At 42.9% G+C, this 26,824-nt stretch overlaps 1 protein-coding gene across 4 annotated transcripts in view; it reads left to right on the forward strand.

The window, feature by feature from the left end:
- ZNF551 (zinc finger protein 551) overlaps positions 1-20,901 on the forward strand; it is a 39,373-nt gene extending 18,472 nt beyond the window's left edge. The window contains exons 3-6 of one of the 4 annotated variants that reach the window (XM_057719520.1): positions 2,605-2,792; positions 4,474-4,600; positions 5,666-7,448; positions 8,229-9,278. In XM_057719520.1, coding sequence (XP_057575503.1) covers positions 2,605-2,792; positions 4,474-4,600; positions 5,666-6,999 — 1,649 coding nt within the window. In that variant the 3' untranslated portion in view covers positions 7,000-7,448; positions 8,229-9,278. Of the gene's footprint in view, positions 1-2,604; positions 2,793-4,473; positions 4,601-5,665; positions 7,509-8,228; positions 9,279-20,342 lie in introns of those variants that run through there. The other 3 variants (XM_057719521.1, XM_057719522.1, XM_057719523.1) reach the window with 3 other exon arrangements.
- The last annotated feature ends 5,923 nt before the right edge of the window (positions 20,902-26,824 follow it).

Raw genomic sequence — 26,824 nt, forward strand, 5'->3', positions numbered from 1 at the left:
AAGAGGCACATTCCAACCAGTTGGCTGCAGTCGCTTGTGCTCCCTACTAATCATCTGTTCCTGTAACGATTATCATTCCTCCTATAATCTTTCAGCCAGTGACACTATCACACACAGACTTCTGGACATTAGGGCACATGATTCTGCTGCAGAACCTAGGGAACAGACTTCCCTCACCAGTGCTGAGCACCAGTGCAATATCTCCTGTGAACAAGACTTTCATGTTGTTTCTAGAAGTTCTAGAGGTTGTCACAACTGCTCCCTCCTCAGGAAAAGCTCTGTCACTACAAAAAATACTAGCATCCAGGCTCCAAATTAGGACCAAGCAAGGCATACCAGGCATAGACTGGCAAGAGAGCTGCCACCATTCCATTCCCCCATGAGGCATACAAGGGTCAGGATCCCACAGAAGCTGTTTCTTTTATTCTATCAGAACCCACTTGTTCTCAAACTACCCCATAAAGTGAACAGAACCCTCAAGATTAAAGCTGACTGAAACTGTAAGTCCTTTGTTATAGCAGAAAAGCAGAACAATGGTGACAGGCTGTTACTGGGTCAGTGATTTGGAGGCTGGAAATTCCATCACAAGAGTCATGTGAGACCAACAATATCCCCCAAAAAGGTAGTCTATCTTTTCAAGTCACCAGCAGAGCTCAGATGGAGTCCTCTTGGCCACAACTGGATCAAGCCCCTGCCCTAACCAATCAGAGAGAAAGAAGAGTGCTCCAGCTTCTCATGTGTCCCTGAAAGAATGAGAAGAAACTGAGGTTTCCTACCACAAACATATTGGGGTGGGTGAATGACGTGCAGTCTGGGCACCTGCCAGGTGGTGGAGGTGAATGCCTTCTGCTGCAGAACTGACAGAACAGTAATCTGGAGAGGGTCCTGCGTAGATTAAAACATGCAGTGCGCCTTCCACACATCTGAAATTTATGTTGATGTTTGGATGTATGAGGTTCAATTCAGGCAGAAGTCACCCTCAAAAGGCATTGCCTTGAAAAAATAAAAAAAGAACAAACAAAAAAAGAAGGCATTGCCTTGAGTGTTGTTATACTGAAGGAGGAAATTCGACATTTCCTGCACATCTAAGTTGTTTTTCTTGTGTGAATTCGGTGGTAATCAAAAGGTAAGGCCTTTGGCTCATGGCTTCCTCAAACACGCTCATAACACCCAGTCCAGTATGAACTCTGGTGTCGAGTGAGATTAGAGCTTTGGCTAAAGGTTTTCCCACATTGGTCACACTTATAAGGTCTTTCTCCAGCATGAAGTCTCTGATAGTCACTGAAGTTGGAACTTCAAATATGTGGGGTTTTCAACAGCAGCCAATTCTCTGCACACACCAACTGGGTATCCTACAAATTAATTCAGTTCTGAAACTAAGTGCTCAGACTTAGCACAGACCCCACAGACTGCCCAAGCCAAGGTGGATCCCTAGGTTACCCATTTCTGTCCAGCTAGCTAGAGTGGTTCCCATGACCACACTACCTCAGTTTCGATAATCTGCTAGAACAGCTCATGCAGCACCAAGGAAACACTTTTACTTACTAATCTGTTTATTACAAAGAATATTTTATTTAACTTTTTATTTTTTTATTTTTGGCTGCATTGAGTCTTCATTGCTGTGTGCAGGCTTTCTCTAGTTGTGGCGAGCGGGGGCTACTCTTTGTTGCGGTGCACAGGCTTCTCAGTGTGGTGGCTTCTCTTGTTGCAGAGCACAGGCTCTAGGTGCAGGGGCTTCGGTAGTTGTGGCACGTGGGCTTAGATGCTCTGCGGCATGTGGGATCTTCCCGGGCTTGTGTTCGAACCCGTGTCCCCTGCACTGGCAGGCGGATTCTTAACCACTCTACCACCAGGGAAGTCCCCTTTCCTCTATCTTCCTTGATAAAACAATATGGAGTATTTTCTCTCTTGTCCCTGACCAAATGTACATAGACTGGAGAACTTTATGCTTTGGAGTGCATGCATTTGAACTGAAATGAGATAATGTTTATTAGCTTCCGCTAAGAGACACATTTTGTGTCTGAATGACTCTATAAAAACATGTTCGTTTGGATTTGTAGACTTTGGGGGGCATCCGAAATTATTTGTTTGAACCCTTCTCCACTCCCCACCCACACCCACCCAAGCGATTTGTGGGATCTTGGTTCCTGGATCAGGGATTGAACCCGCACCCTTGGCAGTGAAAGCGCGGGGTCCTAACCACTGGACTTGCAGGGGAATTCCCTGAAATAGTATTTTTACCTCTGGGAGCATGCTGAGCTTCGTCTAGTCTGAAACAATAGGTCTCCAAACACTTGGGTGATCAGCTGCAGAGAACGCTTGGCAGAAATATCATCAAGATCCCTTTAAAGAGGGGGCGAAGCTCACCTAGATATGTCACTTACCAACTGCCCTCATAGCGGAGCTCGTCCTTTCCAGCAAGAAGTCCGGTCCCCGCAGTTTGTGGATCTAGCGGGACTACATTACCCAGGATGCTCAGAATCGAGCGGCAGCAACGCTACCCAATGAGAGTTTAGAACGAGGACGCTGCACAACATGAGGGCAGAACTTCCGCCTTCCTCCTCACTGCGGCCATGTTAGCTACTCTCGGTTTTGTTCCACCAGTGGGAGAGGGATTGAGACGGTCCGAGAGGAGGGGCTGTCCCCGCGGCACAGAGGCAGGTCTGAAGCTCGGCGACGCGGCCCCAGTGCCCCGCGCCAGGCCGGGGAGAGGGATCGGCCTTCCCGTGGCTCCCGGCCCGCTTCGCCCGCAGAGTCCGATGGCGGCGGCGGCGCTGAGGGACCTGCCTCAGGTAAACTGTCCGCCGGGCCCGCACCGCCCTTGCCCCACCGGACACTGAAGCCCCGAGGGCGGGGCGCCTGCCCACGTGCCCGCAGCCCCGGCCGCGGTGTCCCGGAGGGTGAGGCGCTCGTGGGTGGCGCCCTGTTTCTGACAGAAGGTGTGAGGGCGCGCGGGAGAGGGTGACGGGCGGAGGGACACCTGGTACATGACGAACTGGTGACAGAGGAACAGAGGTTGAATAGCTACCCTGACTCGCAGTCTTCAGGGCCAGGCAGGGGTATAGGGAGGTCTGAGCCTGTGGAACCACGCCATAGACTCATCCCTCAAGACTTGGCTTTTTCCACCTTTCCCACAGCTGCGGAGGCGCTTTTTGGAAACAACACAGCAGGGTGGAGGGTGTCCCATTCCCTCACTGGCCCTGACCTCCACCCACATGTTCTCTGGATTGTGGTTTCTTGCGACTCTTTAAGTGCCATGCGCCCAGTTTGGGGTCTGGAAGCCCTGGAGAAACCATTATAAACAGGTGTGAAAGGTTATGCCAGAAACTGGTAGCACATGCTTGAGAGAGAACTGAACTGGGAGTTTCCAGGAAAGGATAAGTCCCTTTCTTTCAGGTCGGAACAGAGATCAGGGGACAGGAATCAGGACTGGAATGTCTGTGTGAAAAGTTGATGATGGGGGGTTTGGATCAGAGGAAGGAGGTGCTGTTACCAAGGTCTTAATTGACCACATCTGGCTGCTGCATGAAGTATAGACTGGGGGTTTGAGGGAGGAGTAAGGAAGATCCTGTGGAAGGTACTGCCATAATCCAGGTCAGTGGACCAGAGTCATGATTTAGGAGACATGATTGGATCCTGGATGTGTGTTTTTATTTTTATGTATTTAATTTATTTGTTTATTTTATTATTTATTTATTTGGTTATTCTGGGTCTTAGTTGTGGTATGCATGTGGGATCTAGTTCCCTGACAAGGGATGAACCTGGGGTCTCCTGCATTGGGAGTGCAGAGTCTTAACCACTGCACCACCAGGGGAGTCCCTAGATGTGTGTTTTTAAAAGTGACAACTATATTTTTGATGTGAACCATGAGGGAGTGAAACAGGATTCAGGGATATTCCTAGGGTTTTGTTTGTTTATTAGCAGATGTGGGAATGGAAGCTCTGTGAACTGAGATGAAGAAGTTGGTAGTAGAAGTAATATTCCCCAGAGATATCAGGATCTTCTGAGGTGTTTCCTAGAGCATTAAATGGAGGCATTAAGTGAGCAGCTAAATATGCAGGTCTGGAAGTCTGGTGTGTGGGACAGTGAGGTGGTGACCACCATAGGCATGTGGCTGTGCGATCCAGTCTCAAGGATTATGTGTACTTGAAAATGGAGTGTGGTTGATGACCCCAGGGCCCTGGTATTGAGAATTATGTGAGCTTGGTCACACCAGTGGAATAGCCTGGCATGAGTATGTGGATCCCTCTATTCCAGGTCCACAACTTAGACACCTGCTTGTCCACCTGCCTCTTCTTGTTGATGGCTGATTCCAGTGATCGGTGGGGCAATTTGAAGACTGTGGCACCAATGGTGCCAGGGCCTGGTTTCTCCTCTGAGTTGGAGAGTTTGGGAGGAGGATGGGCACGGGACATGGATTGTTGTTCCTGAGAAAGGGGCTGTTTGTGGTTTCATCTGTCCCCATTTTGCCAGGGCAGTGTGACCTTTGAGGATGTGGCTGTGTACTTCTCCTGGGAGGAATGGGAGCTCCTTGATGATGCTCAGAGATGCCTGTACCACAGTGTGATGCTGGAGAACTTGGCACTTATAACCTCCTTGGGTAAGGCTTTCAAACTCACCTCTGTGCCTTGAACTAGTCTCTGCCCTTCATTTTTCCCCAGGAGCAGTCTGTCCTCACATCAGGATCATGGACACTGCTTCCTTCCCCAGTTCCCTGAGTTGGTGCTATGGTTAGTTGAGCTGAGGTTTGTGCATTGCCCTCTCCTTCCTTTAACATGTCCAACACCAGCTTCCCTGTTGACTTACAGTTCTTTTTTTTTTTTTTTAATTTATAGTTTTTAAAAATTCTTTATTCTTTTCCACTGTGGCTTATCATAGGATATCAGATCCCTTGGTTCTTGTATCATCAAGGTGCCATGTAGTTGATCATTGAGGCAGTGGGATTTGGTTGGAGAGCCCACAAAAGGTTCACAGGATGTATGTGAATCAAGCAAGATGGCTCAGAGGGAGCCTGGCCTTGCCTAGTAGCATGATGACATTGCCATGTTCATATCATGCCAGAAACCAATTGTGTTTGACTAAAATTTTGATGCCTGTGTCCACGCTTCATTTTTGTCTTCTTTCCTCTGTCTTGACACTTTGCCAGTTCGTGATCTTTATTATCACTTCTACTCTTACTTCCAACTTGATGTTAACCTCACATCTCTGGCCTCCTCTCTCACCCGTTTTTCTAACCACTCCATGTGCAGTGCTTTCCACGTTGGCCCTTATGTATTTTTTCATGAGGTATGCACACATTCTTAAACACCAGCTTCCCTGTTATAGTCCTATCTTCTTGGATCTTGGCACAGCCTTTTTGTACAGTGTTCATGTGTCACCAGCAGACACATTCCTTTTGAAGGTTGTTTGTAGAAAAAGGAATTGCAGACCCTCTCTTTCTTTGTGTCCACCACATGGTTGTGTTTTTCACCTCATGAGGCCTCTCACATTCTGTGATCTTTATAGCCCGGTAATGCTAAGCAGCCCCATCCTCAGCCAGAACCAACTCCTTGCTCCCGCAAACAATCCCTTGGACAGGTTCCTGGGTTTGTTACACACACTTGTATAATAGCTGTCCTCTCCCACCAAAGGCAGTGTGCACTTCACCAGCATTACTTGCTTTCAGGTTGTTGGCATGGAGCAGAGGATGAAGAGGCATCTTCTGAACAGAGCATTTCTGTACACAGAATGTCACAGGTTAGGACTCCCAAGGCAGGTGTGTCCCCCCAGAAGGCCCATTTTTGTGAGATATGTGGCCTGGATTTGGGAGATATTTTGCACTTGACCGAGCACCAGAAGCAGAAACTGTATGATATTAGGACATGGGAGAAGCAGTTGTATTTCAGTGCAAAACTTCAGCACCAAAAGCAGCACACTGGAGAGAAATGCTTCAGAAGCAACATGGGCAGAGCCTCATTTATGAAAGACTGCAAATTTTTTATATCAAGGAAGTCCCTTTCTTGTGGGGAGTCCACACACACCAGGGAGAAGTCAAACAGGGGAACTGAGTGTGGAGCAGCCTTTCCCAGGGGAAAAACTCATTACAACTCTGGAGAATGTACTAAAGACTTCAGTTGCAAACGCATACTTTTTCAGCACCAAAGAGTCCCCACTAAAGAAAAATGCTATGTGTGTAGTGAATGTGGGAAATCTTTTAGCAAAAGCTACAGCCTCAGTGACCATTGGAGAGTTCATACTGGGGAGAAGCCTTATGAGTGTGGGGAATGTGGGAAATCCTTTAGGCAAAGCTCTAGCCTCATTCAGCACCGGAGAGTTCATACTGGAGCAAGGCCTCATGAGTGTGACGAATGTGGAAAATTATTTAGCAATAAATCCAACCTCATTAAACATCGGAGAATTCATACTGGAGAAAGGCCGTATGAGTGTAGTGAATGTGGGAAGTCCTTTAGCGAAAGCTCTGCACTCCTTCAACACCGGAGTGTTCACACTGGAGAAAGGCCTTACGAGTGCAGTGAATGTGGGAAATTCTTTACCTACCACTCCAGTCTCATAAAACACCAGAGAGTTCACTCTGGATCAAGGCCTTATGAGTGCAGTGAATGTGGAAAATCCTTTACTCAAAACTCTAGCCTCATTGAACACCATAGAGTTCATAGTGGAGAAAGGCCTTATAAGTGCAGCGAATGTGGGAAATCTTTTAGCCAAAGCTCTGCACTTCTGCAACATCGGAGAGTTCACACTGGAGAAAGGCCTTATGAGTGCAGTGAATGTGGGAAATTCTTTACTTACAGCTCCAGTCTCTTAAAACACCAGAGAGTTCACACTGGATCAAGGCCTTACGAGTGCTGTGAATGTCGGAAATCCTTTACTCAAAACTCCAGCCTCATTAAACACAGGAGAATTCACACTGGAGAAAAGCCTTATGAGTGCACTGAATGTGGGAAATCTTTTAGCCATAGCTCCAGCCTCATTAAACACCGAAGAGTTCATACTGGTTAAAGGTCTGATGAGTGCAGTGAATTTGGGAAATTGTTTACCGATAAGTCCAACTTCAATGACCAGTGGAGTGTTCACGTCAGAAAAAGACTTTATGCATATTTGAATGTGGGAAATTAATCTCCAGGCTCCTAAAACACCATAATGTCATATTGGGTGAAAGCCTTATGAGTATGGCAGATGTGGAAAGCTGTTTGGCCAAAGTCTAGCCTCAATACACTCTAGAGAATTCACAGTGGAGAAAAGCCTATACGTTCAGTGAATGTGAGAAAGCCTTCAGCTGAAGAACTTACCTCATGGGATACCATAAATTTCAAATGGGAGAACTACCTTCAATGTGCAGGTATATACAATTTCTTTGTTCAGTGCAACAACACTGGAGGAGATCCCTTGTGAAGACGCCATTTGCCTGTATTGAACCTCATACATCCAAACATCCACTTAAATTCCAGGTATGTGGGAGCTGCACTGCACTTTTTAACCTACCCAGGGCACTTGTCATATGGATGTCAACTGCCAGTTCTGTAGCAGAAGGCATTTCACTTCTAACCACCTGTCAGATGTCTGTAGTGAGCAACGTTCACCCAACCTAGTGTGTTCAGGGAAGGAAATCCCAGTGCTCTCCCATTTGTGGGATGATTCATGAGTAGCTTGAGCACTTAGTCTTTCCCAGTTTTTTTTCCTCCCTCATGACTTAAAGTATGGACCCTACCCAGTTTTGGCCTAGAGGACTGTGTTGGTGATTTGAAAAGGTGGACTACATTTTTCAGGGATATTATTGACCTCATGAGACCCTAGTGATGAGATTTTCCAGCCTCTAAGTCACCAACTTAGGGAACAGTCTGCCTCCCATTGCTCTTGTTTGTACAATAATAAAGATTTCATTGTTTAAGTCGCCATTAATCTTAGGGTTTCTGTTCACTGTGTGGGGTGGTTTGTTGTTAACTGGGTTTCCTAGCTTGAAGAGATGAACTGCTCTGGTCAGGATCCCAAACTGTGTGCCTTAGCAGGGACAGTATGATGGCAGAATATGCATCCAGTTTTGGTCTACGTTGCATTGCTGCTTAAAACGTTCAAAGAAAGACTGCAGGGCCTTATGGTCTTCATTTATAGGTTGTATGCCATGATATTTTGTAGGTCTGGAGTTTAGACGGAGGAGGGGGCCGTTTTTGGTCGCTGTGACAACCTTTAGTGCTTCTGAGAGCAGTATAAACTTGTTCTTTTCTTCACAGGTGATATTCCATCGTGTTCAGCACTGTTGAGGGAAATCTGTTCCCCAGGTCCTCCAGCAGAGCCAAGTGTCCTGATGTCCTGAGTTCTGTAGGGTAACATCACTGATTTTAAGATTAGAGGGGCCAGGGAAATGATAATTGTTACAGAAACACTAGATTAATAGAGAGTGAAGGAGACTGCAACATACTGGTTAGCTCACAATATTTAGTCACTATGGCTGTGAAGGATGAGCAGGTACAGAAATTCTCAGGACTTCCAGACCTCTTTATCTTGTGTAGCTGAAGACCTTGTCAGAGAAAATAATCTAAAGGTTTTGTGAATCCTGTGGCTTCTCTGGGCTGTTCACCTAAGGCCATTGCTGTGTAGACAGGAAAGCAAGGGTAGAGAGAAGAGAGATTCTTAGTCTAGCGATGTGGTATTTTTGACCCATCCAGTATCCCCGCTGAATGAAGTGGAAATAGCCTTTGTTTCCACTTCAGAAATTGTTCACCTATTTTTGCTGCCACTGAGGCAAGTGCCGAACCTGCCCATTGAGTCAGTATGGTTGCCAAACCTGATTTTCTTGAGTAGGAAATCCAGAATTTTAATTTGAATCATATTTTTAAAGTTTTAATAAGGTATAAATTAAATGCAGTAAACTGTCTATATTTAAACTATACAATTTGATAATTTTAACATATATATAAATTCATGAAACATCGAACAATCATGATAATAAACATTTCTGTTACCCTCCCCCACCATACTTACCTTGTGTCCTTTAATAATATCTTTGCCCTCCAAGCAGCCATTGATTTACTTTTTGTTATAACAGATTAGTTGGTATTTTCTAGAATTTTATGTGATTGAAATCATAAAGTGTTGTCTTTTTTTTTCCTTGCGTGCCTTCATGTGACATAAGTATTTTGCATTTCATCAATGGTGCTTATGTAAGTAGTTCTTCCTTTTTATTTTATTGAGAAATATGTTCTATTGCTATACCACTGTTTATTCACCTATTTATGGATATTTTAATTGTTTCCAGTTTTAGCTATTGCAAATAAAAGTGGTACAGAAATTGGATAAATTGTCCTCTATAATGATTGTTCCCTTTTCTATTCCTATTAGCAGTGTACAAGAGTGCCAGTTCTCCCATATCCTTGCTAAGGTAGATATGCTTAGTTTTTTAAATTTTGACTCTTTTAGTAAATATATAGTGTTATGTCACTGTGGTTTTAGTTGCATTTCACTGATATTTCATGATGTTGAGCATAGCTGGTGTACTAGAAATATGGAGGAAGGGTGAGCATATTAAACAGTTTGAAAGAATCAATAAGCCAAATCTAGATTGTGTCAAATTCTAATGAACAAATGGCTTAGCAACTTCAGCAAGTGAATAATATGAATTTTAAAATGGTAAGTGATACATAGAGGTTAAAAAACATGTAAGATGCAGCTAATTATTGCCTAAGGTAAATTCTGTATCCAGATTGCAATCAATCTACATTAAATACTGAAGACAACTGGCAAAATTCAGCACTTACAACAGTTTATCACAATTTTAAATATTTTGATTTTATGCAACAAAGTGATTGGAGTTATATAAGGGCCTTTACATTTCAGAAACACATCCTAAAGGTGTTATGTGTGAAGTGACATTATGTCTGTGATTATAAGTAAAACAAACCAGCAAGTGCATGGGAATATATAAAATAAGAACCACCACAAAATGATAAATAATGACAGAATCATTACTTTCTACTAGTCTTTTCCATTTTTTGATATATTTGAAAATAGCCATTAGAAAGGGCAGAGTATGTGCTGTTTGAGTAATTTCATATGGTGAGAAGGATAAATTTAAAAGGGCAGGCGGAAACTTTTAGTTTTGATACTCCAAGTGTGTAAATGTCAAAATGGATATTTTAAATATGAGCAGTTTAAGTCAATCATGTCTGAACTAAACTTTTAAAAAACAAATCTTCAAAACTTGTCACTTCCTAATCTTTTTGTTTTCATTTTCATAGATATCATTTTTTAATATGTGTGGTCATATTCATTTTATTTGATCTGATATACAAAATCCTACATAGGTATCAAGGGTCATTTGTAGCTTTAAAATAGGAAGAAACAATTAGCGTTATCCATAGAAAGTTAGAACAGGAAAAAGCCTTAGATGTCATGAGACCCATTTTTCTTCTTTCACAGATAAGTAAATTAGGGCCCAGGAAAGGGAAGTGAGTCACTTGCACAGCTAGTTAGTAGCACGTTGGAAGTAAACCTAGGCTTAGTAACCTCTTGGTCCAATGTTTTATTTCATATTTATAGTTTTAATTTTTTAGAGATGTTTTAGGTTCATAACAAAATTAAGAGGAAGGGGCTCTGCTTCTATACATGCATCACCTCCTCCATTATCAACATCCCCCACCAGAGTGGTACTTTTGTTATAATCGATGAACCTGTATTGATAGATTTTTATCACCCAGAGTCCATATAGTTTTTATTGAGGTTTATTTTTGGTGGTGTATATCCTGAGTTTGAACAAATTTATAATGATGTGGATCCATCATATAGAATCACATAGAATCACTGCCGTAAAACTCCTCTATTCCGTGTATTCATCTCTCCTTTGCCCCCATATTACCTGGGAACCATCGATTTTTTTGTTTGTTTTTGTTTTTACTGTCTCCATAGTTTTGTCTTTTCCAAAATGCCGTGTTGGAATCATACAGTGTATACCTTTTTCAGGTTGGTTGTTTTCACATAGTAACATGCACTTAAGATTCCTCCATGTCTTCTCGTGGCCTGATAGTGCATTTATTTCATTTTATTATTATTTTTTTTATTGGCTGTGTTGGGTCTTTGTTGCTGTGCACGGGCTTTCTGTAGTTGCAGAGAGCGGGGGCTCCTCCTCATTGTTGGTGCACAGGCTTCTCATTGCGGTGGCTTCTCTTGTTGTGGAGCATGGGCTCCAGGCTCGCGGGCTTCAGTAGTTGTGGCGTGTGGGGTCAGTAGTTGTGGCTCAAGGGCTCTAAAGCGCAGGCTCAGTACTTGTGGCGCACAGGCTTAGTTGCTCCACAGCATGTGGGATCTTCCCAGACAAGGGATTGAACCTGTGTCCCCTCCCTTGGCAGGAATTAACCACTGTGCTACCTGGGAAGCCCACTTTTCTTTTTAAAGCTGAATGATTTTCCATTGTCTGGGTATGCCACCATTTATCCATTCACCTACTGAAGGAGACATCTTAGTTGCTTCCAAGTTTTGGCAATTATGAATAAAGCTACTATAAACAATTATATACAGGTTTTTGTGTGAACATAAGTTTTCAGCTCCTTTGGGTAAATACCAAGGAGCACAATTGCTGATAAAAGCATGTTTGTTTTCTAAGAAACTGCCAATGTGTCTTCCAAAGTGGCTGTGCTATTCTCACCAGCAATGAATAAGAGTTCCTGTTGTTCCACATCCTCACCAGCATTTGGTTTTCCAGTGTTCTAGATTTTGGATTCTAATTCATTGTTGAAGATTTTTGCATCAATGTTCATGAGCAGTACTGGTCTGAAATTTTCTTGTGGTATCTTTTGTTTGGGTAGTAGAGTAATACTAGTCTCTGAGAATGAGTTAGGAATTATTCCCTCTGCTTCTATCCTCTGAGACTGTAGAGAATTGGTATAATTTCTTCCTTAAATGTTCACTAGAATACACCAGTGAACCCATTTCAGTATGGTGTGTTCTGCTTTGGGAGATTGTTAATTACTGATTCAATTTCTTCTGTTGCTTTATTTTTTTCTATTATTCCTAATTTACAGCTTTTGTAGTTGTCCCACAGTTCTTGAGTATTCTGTTTTGTTTTTCAATCTGCCCCCCTCCAGTTTTGGAGATTTCCATTGAGATATCCTCAAGTCAAATTCTTTTCTTAGCTTTGTCCAATCTATGAATAAGCTCATCAAAAGCATTCCTCATTTTTGTTACAGAACTTTTGATCTCTAGCAGTTCTTTTTGGTTCTGTTTTAGAATTTCCATCTCAGTTTACATTGCATGTCTGTTCTCTCATGCTGTCTACTTTACCCAATAGAGCACTAAGCATATTAATCATAATTGTTTTATTTTTATTTAATTTTTAAAAAATAAATTTATTTTATTTTTGGCTCTTTTGGGTCTTCGTTGCTGCACACGGGCTTTCTCTAGTTGCCATGAGTGGGGCTTCTCATTGCTGTGGCTTCTCTTTGTTGCGGAGCATGAGCTCTAGGTGCACGTGCTTCAGTAGTTGCAGCATTCAGGGTCAGTCATTATGGCTTGTGGGCTCTAGAGTACAGGCTCAGTAGTTGTGGCACACAGGCTTAGTTGCTCTGTGGCATGTGGAATCTTCCCAGACCAAGGCTCAAACCTGTGTCCCCTGCATTGACAGGCAGATTCTTAACCACTGCACCACCAGGGAAGTTCTGATCATAATTGTTTTAAATTCCTGGTCTTACAGTTCCACATCTCTGACTTGTCTCAGTTTGGTTCTTATGCTTGCTCTGTCTCTTCCAACTTTTTTTTTCTTTTTTCTCTTCAGATGTTTAAAAACATTTTTATTATGCCTTACACTTTTTTCTTGATAGCTGGGTATAATGTACTCAGTAAAAGGAACTGCTGTAAGTAGGTCTTTTATGTTGTTTTAAGGTGTGGGGTGAGGGGAAGTGTGCTATACTCCTATGATTAGGTCTCAGTATTTCTTTTTCTTTTTGTGTTGTAACTTCCTCTTTAACCTATTAGGTCTTTAGGAATGTTTTATTAAAAGTTTCCAAACTTAGGAAGTTTTGTTTGTGGTTTAAAGTTTTATGTAAAAAAAATGTTTTAAATTGACACATACCATAGGTCTCAGTGTTTCAGTGAGTTTCTGGTTCTGGACTGTGAGTTTCACATGTGCCTTTTCAGTCTCTCCTCTACCATAGGTGGAACAGGATATGGCTGGAGTTGGGTATTTTGCTTCCCCCAGGTCACTGAGGCTCTGATAAAACCTAAGGCTCTGCCAAAAAATTTTCTCCTGGGGCAGACTTTGGGTAAAGAACAGAATGCTTTGGCATATTTGAAAATGGTTCCTCCCTCCTGCGCTGTTGGTGGGAATGTAAGTTGGTACAGCCACTATGGAAAACAGTATGGAGGCTCCTTAAAAAACTAAAAATGGAACTACCATATGACCCAGCAATCCCACTACTGGGTATGTACCCAAAGCAAACCATATCCAAAAAGAAACATGTACCATAATGTTCATTGCAGCACTGTTTATAATAGCCAGGATGTGGAAGCAACCTGAATGCCCATCAACAGATGAATGGATAAAGATGTGACAGATACATACAATGGAATATTACTCAGCCATAAAAAAAGAATGAAATTGAGTTATTTGTAATGAGGTGGATAGACCTAGAGTCTGTCATACAGAGTGAAGTAAGTCAGAAAGAGGAAAACAAATACCGTATGCTAACTCATATATATGGAATCTTAAAAAAAAATGGTACTGATGAGCCCAGTGACAGGGCAAAAATAAAGATGCAGATGTAGAGAACGGACTTGAGGACACAGGGTTGGTGGGGGGGGGGCAATGGGGAAGCTGGGATGAAGTGAGAGAGTAGCTTTCACATATATACACCAGCAAATGTAAAATAGATAGCTCTTGGGAAGTTCCTGCATAATATAAGGAGACAAACTCGATGATGGGTGATGACTTAGAGGGCCAGGAAAGGGAGGGTGGGAGGGAGTTGCGGGAGGCTGGGGATATGTGTATAAATACAGCTGATTCATTTTGGTGTACCTCAGAAATTGGCACAGCAGTGTGAAGCAATTATATTCCAATAAAGAGCGTAAATAAAAAAAGTTTAAAAAAAACTTTTCTTCTCTTCCTGCTGGGAGCATGACAGGATTTTTCTCTAATATTCACTGCAAGCAACAGGTAGAACTCTAGGACATAAAACTCAACAGAAGTGTGGGGGTTTTCTCCCATGACTGGGTTCCCCTGGAATTCTTCTCTCTCAGGTTTGTCCCCACTAAGAAGAATTTGTCAGTTACAGTTCAGGTTTCCCTTTCCTAGCATTGGTTCGCACAGTGTTTCAGCTTGTGGGTTTCTGCTTCAGTAGGTTGTGATTCTCTTTATTACCCTGTCAGTCTCCAGTTTGGGGACAATGGTTTGCCCTGTGACCACACTTCTTTTAGGAATCTAAGAAGGGTTATTTTTTCAGTCTGTTTAGCCTCTTGCGTGATAGGATGGAGTAGCGAGTTCCAGCTTCTGATATGCTTGACCAGAAACCAGAGGTACTGTCCTGCCCTTTTAATTTCATCCTTCTGAACGGATTAAATTTCTGATACAATGGCACTGCTATGATCTGAATATTTGTGTTCCCTTCAAATTCATACATTGAAATCCTAACCCACAAAGGTGATGATATTAGGAGATTGGGCTTTTTGGAGGTGCTTAAGTCATGAGAGTGGACCCCTCATGAATGGATTAGTGCCTCATAAAAGAGTCTCCAGAAAGATCCCTAATCCCTTCCACCTTGTGAGGAGAGAGCAAGAAACCGGCAACACTGAAGAGGACCCTCACCTGACCATGCTACGCACCCTGATCTCTGACTTCCAGCCTTCAGTACTGTGAGAAATAATTATCCGTTGTTTATAAAACATCCAGTCTGTGACATTTTGTTATAATAGCAAGAACAGATTAAGACACATTCTTTCTTTTGTTACAGCTATTTTCAAATATATGCAAAAATTGATAAAAAATTATGACACCAGATGAACTGTCCCCCAATATTCCACCATTATTTATCACTTAATGGCCCTTCTTGTTTCGTCCATTTTCACGTGCACTAGTGGATTATTTAATTTGTGATCTCGGACATTATGTCATTTAACGCATAACTTCTTGAGAATGCATTTTTAAAATGAGAGCTATTTCATAACCCCAATAGCTATCACACAAAAAATAATTTAAAATATGATAAATATGTTATCACTGCTCAATTTTCTCAATTATCTCAAAAGTTTGTGTGTTTCCTAAGTCACATTAATTGTAATTAGGATCTAAAATGCATTATGGCTTTCAGTAGCTGTCTCATAAGTCTCTTAACCTTTAAGTTCCACCTACCTTTATTATTATTTATTTGTTGAAGTTGCTGAATTATTTGTCATATTCTAGATGTGGTTTATTGAATCTCTGATACTGTTTAACTGATCACCCTTTCCTCATATTTCCTGTACACCAGGTATTGATGAGATGAATGATTGAGGTTTCGTCCCAGTAGATAGATTGTGGTGGTGACTGCTGGGGAAATACAAAGTCTTCCACCCCACAGATCCTTTCCGCAAAGGGAGTGGACTTCTATTGTTTGCGATGTGTGTTTTCTAACCTCACCGAGCAATTAATTCTGACATTATCTCCCTGGAGATAGCATTAGATCCCACAGCTTAAGGGCTCAGTCCCACAAGACTGCCCCCCACTTCAGATGCCTTTCAAAAATCTAGGTTGTTATCTCTGCTTATGATCAACTGGCTGTAAATCAGAGGTTCACATGACTGCCTCCTGGAGTTTCATTATTTTGCTAGAGCAGCTCACAGACCTCAGGGAAACATACTTAAATTTTAACAGGCAGATGAAAAAGTATATAGGGTGAGGTCTGGAAGGGTCTGGAGCACAGGAGCTTCTGTCCTCATGGACCTGAAGTCTGTCACCCTCCCAGTACGTTTACAGACTTGGAAGCTCCTTCCACCTTGTTCAAGAGTTCGTATAGAGCCTTAATCTCCAGGTCTCTCCACACCCCCTTCCTTGAGGTCAGGTCCTAAATAGCTGCACCCTAAATCATCCCTTGAAGCATAAATTCAGTTGTTCTCAAAAGGGGCCTCTTATGAGTGACAAAAGATACTCCTGTCAGGAAATTCCAAGGGTTTCAGGAGCTCTGCCAGTATCTGGGGACAAAGACTAAAATAAATGTCTTCTTATACCACATTATTGGATCAGTGTTAAAACCAGAGTGTGGTGTACAAAGCAAGTCATCTGCGAAGAAATTGCAAAGATAGAAACACACACACACACACACACAAACCCTCACTTATCTAGACAAGCACAGAGAACCCATTATATACATGTTTTCAAGATAAATGTATTCTTCAAGTAAGAGGACTTGACAGCATTGTGAAAGATGAAAGAAAATGGAGTCACTTATGTCAAAGAGTTTTTAAATGGAGCTAATAGGCCATTAAAGAAGTGGGTCTTATGCATGTCCTCACCAGATGAAACATAAACTTTTGGAATGGGCCAAACCACAAGTATTTCAAGAACTCTGCAAAAATACCTTGCTCCAGTAACAGACTTGCTTAGTGATAGCTTTAGCAACCAAATATGCTTAGCCAGGAGTAGCTTTCTGCCACCAGCACCAGCCAAAATACTTTGAATTATGTAGCAATTCCCCTTTTTGTCTTTAAAAACCCCTGACTTTCACTCCCTAGTAGGACACTATTTGAGTTGATACCCCCAGTTGCAGTTCTTTGATCCCAGATAAATGCTTCTGCTTGGTTTGCCTTAGCATTTTTAGGTCGACAGCATCATTTGTCATAGATCGTTTATGCGGTAATTGGGGTGACCATCTGTGTTAGCTTACTGTCTTTATCCAGAGGAAAGACAGACTACTTTGGGAAGTTTTTTCAGGTTGAAGCAAGGCATCCACAAAGGATAGGCTCCTTCTCTCCCACAGGAACCAGGAGGCAGGCGAGCTAGCTTCCTTGATGTTACCATTTCAAAAAGCTGGGTTTAAAGGTGCTTGCATTTTAAAGACATGGCTCCTAGGTTCTTAAGAAAGACTATTCTGGGTCACGAATCTGAAAAGCAAAAAAGACCAGCTGATGAAAGCTCTATCTAGTATTCAAAGGGATGCATTTTAAAGAGATGAGGAAGTGCTTAGAAGTTCTAAACGCTCTGACAAAAGGCAAGGGACCCCAACAGGCAGAGCTGAGCAACAAGCAAAAAAAAAAAAAAGGGAGAATCTCCCCATTTTCAACACGGAGAATTAAGCCCATTGTATTTAATTTGTATTTCACACACCTGGAAACACGTATACTTGACATTCCAGCAACTGATGTATCTGCCTAAAAAAAAATACCCTTCCCTAGAAAATCAGGGAGGCAGCCAGTCTAAATGGCATTTGGAAGCCTCTCCATACAAGTATAGAGAGAGGGCCACTGGTTAATCAGATTTTTATTTCCTTTTTATCCTGAATATTAAAAGTATTACAGGGCCCACTTAAGGAACTGTGGCGTTATAAGCTTAAAACTTCCTCACTAGGGAATCTGCCTAAACCCTGTCCCTCTTTGTCTTGTTTGTAGCCCTCTCTTCCATTCTTTTGCTTCCCACTACAGTATTCTGAGTTGGGTGAAATACCTCAGTGTGGAGTAGACACATTCCTGGAGAATGGACGTTCAGGCTGGTTGTGTTCAAATCTCTGGCATTGTCAGACTTCTCAGATTCCAGGTGGGAAAAGAAGAGTTTGTCAAATCATTCATTCTCCTGTGCACACACAGTCCAGGGATCCATCACTCCATTTTTTGATTGAGCCAAGAGTTGCAAAACATGGTTTGAAAAAGTCTACTAGACTTGATCGAAATATAGTTGGAGGTTAACAAAACTAAGTTCAAAATAAAACAAAAGAAACTTGTGAAAAGTACTTATTGATAACATCTAGAAAAAAAGTTGTCCTAACCTAGGATGAAAGAAAGATAACCATTAATATTCTAACGCTTTAAAGGTTAGGCTGTTTAATTTATTTATCCTTTATTGAAGTATAGTTAGTGTACAGTGTTGTGTGGTTAGGTTCTTTATGTAGCTACATAAAATTTTGGTGAATGATGTTTTTGAAGGAAAAAGTGTTAAACTGATTTTGGAAAATGGCCTCGATTTTTAGGATACTAGATAAGAAGCAGGAGACCCTCAGAGATTTGCTTTTTAAACATTTGATTTATGTATGCAGATGTTTACAAATTATATATATTTAAAGTTCATATAATACCCTTATCAATTTGACTTTTTGAACAAATTAAATTGAATAATTTTATTTGTGAAATAGAATTACATCTTGCTGATTTTATCACCATGTAAAACAATGTCATCACAGTATTGTAGTTTAATAAGACAAAATTTAATTTCTAATGATTTCAAATTTATAAATTACATACATTGGATTTATGGGTCAGCTCAGTTATTTCCACAAATTATTCTTTTTTTTTTTTTTTGCCAAGCCAAGCAGCATGCAGTATCTTACTTCCCCGACCAGGGATCAAACCCGTGCCCCCTGCAGTGAAAGCCAGAAGTCCTAACCATTGGACCGCCAGCAAATTCCCTCCACAAATTATTCTGTCTGGACAGGAAGTATCCGTCATTCTGTCTCAGCCCCTCTATCTTTCCTGAATGTTCACGCAGCTTCCCACCACCAACCCTTCACAGACACTTTTCTCTCTCACTGGACTATTCTTCCCAACCTCAACATATAGTAAATTACTGCAGAGTATTTATTTCAGACACAAAAATATATTCTCAAGGTATCTTTCTTGAGCCTTCAGACTAGGTCAAGTCCACTAGTTGTATTCTGTCATAATCACCTAAACTTGACCTCCCAGCATTTACAGTAATTTCAACTGTGTAATAATTTGTATAGATGCATGCTTAAAGACTATGTCCTGGTTAAACTTTTTTTTTTTAAACCAAAGCTAAGATGCCACCAAGTGTAAAAGAGACCATTATTTTATAGGCATTTTGGAAAGAAAAATGCTGTGATAAGGTGCCTTAATGATAGTTTTATATGATACAGGAGTTGGTCACACAGTCTGGTTACTTTCAAATTACTTACATTCCTAAGGATTTGGCAGTTCCTTTTGCTGTCACTTGCCACACTCAGTTCAAGCACTAGGACTAGGATGAAGCCTGTGAAAACTGTGAACTCTGTATCACAACTGCTCAGCCACAAGTAGAAGATGCTACTCAGCATATGATATCTCCCAATTTTAGAGTTGTTAGAATGAAGAAAAATGTGCTTCCTAAGATCACTGACATGTATTGCAACCCCAAAGAGGGTTGGAGCTACTGGTCTGTATAATTTAGGTAACTGAATTACCTAATAATACCTGGCCCCTTAGCCTTACCTAATGGATGAATGGACATGTGAATATTTTGTAAAGAACACAAACCATCAGATCTTGTGCCAAGTTTAGAGAAAATTACTTTTTGCCAGAGCAGGGGAAATAGCACCTAGAGACAGAGTTGCTATTATTGATGAGCACAAAGGGAAAACTTCGGAGAAACATGTTTCCACAAGCACAACATTTATTTATTGGTCATACCCTTGGATTATCAAATAGCACCATATAAAGTACCAAGATGAAGAAAGTGACAAAGGCGCACATCAGGATCAGGATGGTTCAGGTGGCTCTGGTCTCAGGAGAATCTGAGGCAGCCCTAGGTGCTGTGAATATATCATACTTGCCTCTTGTGCTTGTAGAAGATGCTCACCACGGAGCCGTTAGACCAGGCCACAAGGCCCAAACACAAGTCAGTGAACACATTATATTTTTATATCATAAAGAGGAAACAGTTATCCCCGAGAAGGGGGTTAACCAGAATATGTCACCCCAAAATAGCCAATTTGGCCCATTGTGGGGGTTTGTTGTTGTATTTTTGATCGTGCCATGAGGCATGTGGGATCTTAATAAATTCAAGGCACTTAAGAAACAGCAGGCACAAGAAGAACACTCTGACTCTTCCTTTTCTTCCTGAAAGCAGAACCTAGGACTCCCATGTGAATGTTCTCTCCCTAGACAAGAAGGAAGACATTCTCATCATCCAAGAGATGGCTCCAGAGCAGTGTGCAAACAATACCTTACTCCCTTAGTTTCCTCCCGTGCATTTCCTTCCCACAGCTGGCCCACCGTGGAAGCCTAAAACTGCTTTCCTCTCTCCTCTCATTTCTCTACAACTTTATTGTTCTTTGTTGAAGTTGCTAGAAAAGCTGGAGTTCTGAGCCGAAATTCTGAGTTACTTCTGGTGTAGGTTTCCCCCCCAGAGTGGGCACTGCACTTGTTCATAAATTGTTTTTCTCTTCTTGATCTTTTTGTTGCAGGGGTCTCAGCCAAGAACTCAAAAGGGTCCTAGATGGAACATCATTTTTCCTCCTTTACAGCTGCAAATTATGGACATAAACTCCAAAATTCTTTCCCCACCCCAATCTACCCCGTTTGGGTCAAACACAGTCTGCAGACATGGGCACCAACAAAAGATTTGGCAACAAGCTCAGTTCCTCTACAAGTTTCCAAGCACTGCTTACTGCAAGAAGTTACACATAATTTGTTATGTAAATACTTTGAAAGGTGGACAGTGTATGCATTTAAATGCTAAAACTAATCCTTGCCTTTCCTTTTTTGAATTACAGCATGTGCAACTGCTGTCATTTACAGTTTTTATTCACCTCAAGAGGAAGAAAGTATTTCGAATTGCTGACCCTTAGTTTTTCACTCTGCCAATGACCCTTTCCAACAGACCCAGGAACCCCCTTAGTCTGAGTCAGGGAGAATCGTGGTTAAAAATACATATCACATAAAATTTATCATTTTGCTATTTATAAGTGGCATTAAATACATTCACATCCTCGTGTTAACTCTATTAGTTCAATCTTTAAAACAACCCCGGGGGTGGGGGGGCTGGGGGAGGGGCGGGAAATCCGCTGGCCATTCAGTTCACTGCCGAGGGCCCAGGTTTAATCCCTGGCCAGGGAACTAAGATCCCACAGCTGCCCAAAAAAAAAAAAAAAAAAAAAAAACCAGAAAGAAAAATAAAACAACCCTGGGATCACAAGTTAGAGTCACAGTTTGCCAAAGGAGAGCACCCACCTTCATTCAGAGGTGCCGTTTGTGGGGTTCAATCATGTTTATCTATCGTCCTCTTCTTAGTGGTGAGAAGGTGGTGTGGGACATCTAGAAGCGGCTGGATGATAGCACTGTAAATTCAAAGTGACCTACACACCAATTCTGCCATACACATCAGAAATCTTCTAGGTTCATGTGCTGGAAACTCTGGCATCTATAACTAATCTTCTCCATGTTTTTCTAATCTTCACTCTCCCTCCTTATGCCTGGTATCTTGCCTGGTTGTTCATGGAGAAATAGATCCCAAACGGTGAGAGCTGGGTCATCTTCCCACCACGTGAGAAAGGAACGTGCACAGGCCCGCACCCATCTTATTCTTCAGCCTCCCCACCCCCATCATATCAGAAAAATGTCCCTCTTTCTGTCAAAAGCCAAACCTAAGGTCAAAGACAGAGAGGTAGGAGGAAATAGTCTTGTTTTGAGCTGCAGACACTTGGAAAAAAACAAAAACGAACCCCGCCCCCCAAAAAAACAGCAGGAACCTGCAATGTGGACATTAATGGTGGCTTTTTTCATAACTGCTAGAAGTGGGAGGCAACTGAGATGTCATTCAGGAGTTGAACGGACAGAGATGGGTACATTCATGCAACAGAAAGGTATTTGGTGCTAAAAAGAAGTGAGTGACCTATGGAACCATGAGGCGACAGGAGGGGAACCTTAAATGCCTATGACTCACTGAAAGGCAATCTGAAGAGGTTATGTAGCGTATGGTTCCAACTGTATATGACGTTCTGGAAAAGGCAAAAGTATGGAGAGGGTAAAGAGATCAGTGAGTTGTGAGGGGTTGTAGGGGGTCTGGGGTGGGGGTGAATATGGGGCATGCAGGATTTTTAAGATGAGAACTGTTCTCTGTGATACTATAATGGTGAAATACTCATATGCTTATAATTGTGCATGGTTCTCCAAGGGGACCTCATCCAAATCCCATAATCCACATTGTATTTACAGTGAGATACTTGTAGGTACTTTTTAATACCATGTGAGCCCCACTGACATTCCCCCTGTCCTAGGGCCAACACTGTGGCTGGGCTAGCCCTCACGGTTATGATTCTAGGGAGCACTTCAGTGGAAACTTGAGGAACAAGACTCTACTCACAGGTCCTGGAGGTTACCTGTTGGGGCGGGGCGGGGCGGGGAGGGTACACTGAGGTTGTGGGTGGAGGGAAAGGATGGCAGCATGGACCTGAAGCTCTGCCTTCATTAGGTGCAAGGATGGGGTGTCTCTGGGGTTTCATGGGTTCATTCTTCCTTGGCAAATTTAGAGCATAAGGGTATGAATTGGGGTGTAGGAAACCTCACACTGTGGCACATACAGTACGTGAAAATTTCCCAGGCTGTGCTGAGGTGTGGTAGGAAAACAGAGGTGCACCATCACACATTTCAATTTACCCATCTCATCTTTTCAATATTCAGCTTACAGGAACATGGAGGTCAACATGTTAAATAGCTTCAGAGAGACCTAAGAAACCAAATCTAGAATGTTGCAAATTCTAGTGGAATGACTCAGCACCTTCAAAGAGATGCAATACCTATAGGTTAAGAGATTTATAAAACACAAAAGCCTTAAGATATATTTTGGCAACAACTGGGAACTCTGAGCAGTGATAAGATATTATTGGAGCTGTGAAAGATTCTTTACTTCTTAGAAAATGGATTCTGATTCACTAATGTAGTAGGGCTGGATGAAACAAGAATATCCATAAGATGAAAAACAATGTATTGAGGAAGGCTCCATCACCCATTCCTTTCCATGTGTGTATACATAAGGCTTTATTTGTAACAGCCAAAAACTGGAAACAAGCCAGATGGCCATACAGATATGTGGGTGAACAAATCATGATACATCTATATAGGGAATAGTACTGAGGTGCTGCAGAAATTGGTCCATCGAGAAACCAAGCACCACACTCGGAGGGTTGGAGAACTCAGGTTTATTAAGCTGGTTGCCCCAGGTGAGCTAATGCTCCAAAGTTCTGGGCACCAAGCTCAGGGTGAGCTTTACTTTTATAGGGGTCAGTGCACATGGTTACAGTTAGCATTGGTAGATTGGTGACTTGGTTTACAGAGCACAGGAAGTTTCCAAACAGAAACTTACAAGAGCAGGTGCAGAACATTCCATATTTAGCAAAATATCTTATGGTTACATTTGATTGCTAGGTCATTCTGTTTTTGTTTTCCTTTTTTGGCACAGCAAGCATATTTTATAAAAGCAGAATGAGCATGGATTTATTTTTAGCTGAATGCAAGTTTCTAATTTTCCTCTTCAATCCCCCCTCTTGATGCCCCTTAAATCTTATAAGGCATCAACTTCTTGATCTTCTAAGCCCAAGGGCTGATAACCTCTCAGGGTTAGGAGGGGTGTGGTGGCCCTCCTACCTGCGGTGGCCTCAGCTAGGCTGAAAACTATCCTCATGAACAATGGCAAGAGGCAAGGTAAAAGAAGGCATGTCCCAAGGAGGAGTAGGGCTATTCCCACAAAAGTCTTGAATCCCCCTAGGTAAGAAAACCAACCGTCCCCCCCCCCCCAATAGCTCTCTGGGATTCCATCCCTTCCAAGTCTGGACTGGGACATGAGCTATTTTAGTCATCTTGTCGGTTATTTCTTCTATAAACTTGCCCTTATCATCTAACAGTAGGCAACAGTTACTGAGATTGAACTTCCAACAGACGACCCCCTCTGTAGCCAGTAAGTAATCTAGGGCCAGGCAATTCTGAAAAATAGTATTATGCATCTTGGTTTGTTGTCCTGCCAACAAATTAAGAGCCTTGTCCATTTCATTAGTAATTATTTCAACCACTGCCTGGAGCTGGATAATTCTGTTAAGCATGTAAATTTGGGTTCAGTAGCCCCAGGACCCATCTTCTGCCCAAGTGGCTGGGCCATAATATTGGATTATGCGTTCAGGAGGCCACTCATCATCTTTCCAGTTTCCAATCTGTAGAGACCTGAGCTTCCTGGTGAGGCCTCTGCCTTCATAAGCTGGGACCCCTAATGATTCACCTTGGGCTAAGGGAAGTAGGAAAAGGAGGGGCAGATAGTCCCCAATATGCATGCCCCTGTCCAGCTGGCTGGCAAAACTGAATATGCATTAGCCCCACATATCCAATATAATCCTTCTGGAGCAGGACATTGGCCTTCAGTGGACAAGTCATTCCATCTGGTCTTTAAATTGGGGACGCTTGCTAGAGGGTGAGGAGTAGGCTCTGTATAGTCTGGGCTTCCCCACCAGTCAGAAGTGTGAGTAGTTGTATTATCGTGTTTTTGGCCTAGGCAAGTGACGTTTCCTACTGGAATACTGAAGAATGGGCCCCACCGCGCCAGGCAATTCCTGCCAATTATGGAAGTCTCTAAATGCCAAACCCCGACCCTGACAACCTTGAATTCCCAAGACAACCTTGAATTCCCCTGAGTTGTTGAAGGGTCTCTGGGAATCTAATTCTTTAGCTTCCCAGGGCCATTGGTCTCCCATATTAGTTCCTCCACACGCATAGCAAGAAGTAATCATGAATGTCCGGGCTACGGTTTCTGCTAGGGCTAAGAATAGGTTTTTATCTTTGACTGAAATAGGAGGAGGACCACTTTCTATCTCTTCATAAAAAGAATAGAAGAGCTTGTGTGTAGAAGCCTGGAGTGGAACAGAAGTACTCCAGAAATCTAACACAGTTCCTGGGTCAACACCTCTCCCATTGATATAAATACTGATTTTGGGACCATTTTTCCATTTTGAGTCTCCAGGGTTGAAGACAGTGAAATTGATAGGTGTACACGTCCCTCATTTACAATTGGGGTCAACAGTTCCCTTCTGAAGAAGAGCTATTGTGCTTTGATTCTCCCAGGTTGCCCATGTGAGACAGCTCCAGTAAGGGCAATAAGCCCAGCGGTCACCACAGCAGGAGGAGTGGTGGGGCCTGTTCACACATATACCTGTCATTGAGCCTGGACTCCCACTCCCACGACAAGCCCCCACACCCTATAGTTATCCAAGGGTTCCTGCTAACAGCAGCACACACATCAAAGTGTACTGACACTGGATGTTCTAGATTTGTAATTGGTGTCCAATTGATCAGAAGCCCCCCTTGCTGGTGCCGGACCTCTAATCAATTTTCACTGGCGGGTGGGGAATCGGGGGTCAAACAGATATATTGGCCTGCTTGGTGACAAATACAATAGGTTGTTATTATGTTCACAGGTTCCTTGGACCTCCCCTTGGCAGAAGTGAGGATGGTAAAGCAAGGTCCAAGTGACCCCCTGACCTGATCTAGTCATGCGGATGCATGGAGTACATGAGAGTTCTATTTTGCTTTCCAATGTACCACAGCTCAGTAGGATATAAATCGCTACTGCACAAAACACTTGATCCCACTTAATAATTCCATTACTTTTGGGTAAATTGTAGCCAAAACGACTCCTTGTGTTTGGCCTGTAGAAAACATCAAGGCCAGTGGTGCAACCAGTCCCTACAAGGCAGGGTGTCATCGTAACCCTGACTCTCAGATGTCCCTTGTTGAATTCCTCAAGCTCCCATCGTGCGTAGACCAGTCAGCCCTGGAGTGACTGGAGCAGGGCTGAAGATCTCAGACGGGACTCGGCTGTCTCTGTAGGAAGACCCGAAGCGGCTGGTTCAGATGAGATATGGCAGTCCAGGTCCCTCACCCTTCTAGAGGTGCTACTCTCTTCAGGCAGGTGTGGTGGACCCATGGGGTGACTCTTGTAGTTTTAACAGTAGTAGGGGTTGCCAGGACAACCGCATGAGGGCCAGTCCAAACTGGCTGAAGTGGTTCCTTCCTCCAATCTTTTACTCATACCTCACTTCCTGGCTGATAGGGATGAACCCAATTGCCCAAGGGAATGGGAGTCCTTTCTAAGGTTTCTTGAGTAATATGGCGGGAGACCTTTCCCAGGGCCTGGAGGTGTTGAGACATCTCCAAGTCTGCTAGTTGTTGGGGGTCTCACTTGAGCTTCCCTATCACTGGAGGAGGTCTCCTGTATAAAATCTCAAAGGGAGAACAGCCTGAGGACCTCGTGGTGCATTGGGCTCGAAGTAAGGCTGGGGTAGCATGTCAACCCAAGGTAATTGGGTCTCCTGACAGAGCTTAGCTAACGTAGTCTTGAGGGTCTGATTCATGCGCTCAACTTTCCCTGAGCTTTGTGGCCTGTAAGCAGTGTGGAGCTTCCATTTGATTCCCAGTGTCTTGGACAAAATCTGGACTATCTCAGACACAAAGGCTGGCCCATTGTCAGACCCTATGGTGAGAGGTAGCCCATATCTGGGGATTATGTCTCTTAGTAGGACCTTGGCCACCTCTTGTGCCCGTTCAGAGTGTGTGGGGTAGGCCTCAGACCATCCCGAGTAGGTGCAGACTATCACAAGCAAATACTTATAGCCCCGGTAAGGCTTGACTTCAGTGAAGTCCACTTCCAAATCTTCAAAGGGCAATGTCCCAACTGTCTGCACCCCTGGGCTGGGTCTTGGTCTTTGGCTGGCATTGTTTCGTGCACAAGTCACGCACCTAGCACTGATCTGGGCACACAGGGTTGGGAGCTTAGGAATGAAATAGCAGCGGCTCAGTAGACTTTCTAGTGCAGTTTTCCCTAAGTGAGTTGTCTCATGGTGTTGCATCACCAGCTGGACTGCTATAGTACTGGGGACAAAGAGTCTTTGGTCTGGAAGCTTCCACC

This window comes from Hippopotamus amphibius, unplaced genomic scaffold (assembly GCF_030028045.1).
Source record: "Hippopotamus amphibius kiboko isolate mHipAmp2 unplaced genomic scaffold, mHipAmp2.hap2 H_1, whole genome shotgun sequence".
Classification (NCBI taxonomy): Eukaryota; Metazoa; Chordata; class Mammalia; order Artiodactyla; family Hippopotamidae; genus Hippopotamus; species Hippopotamus amphibius.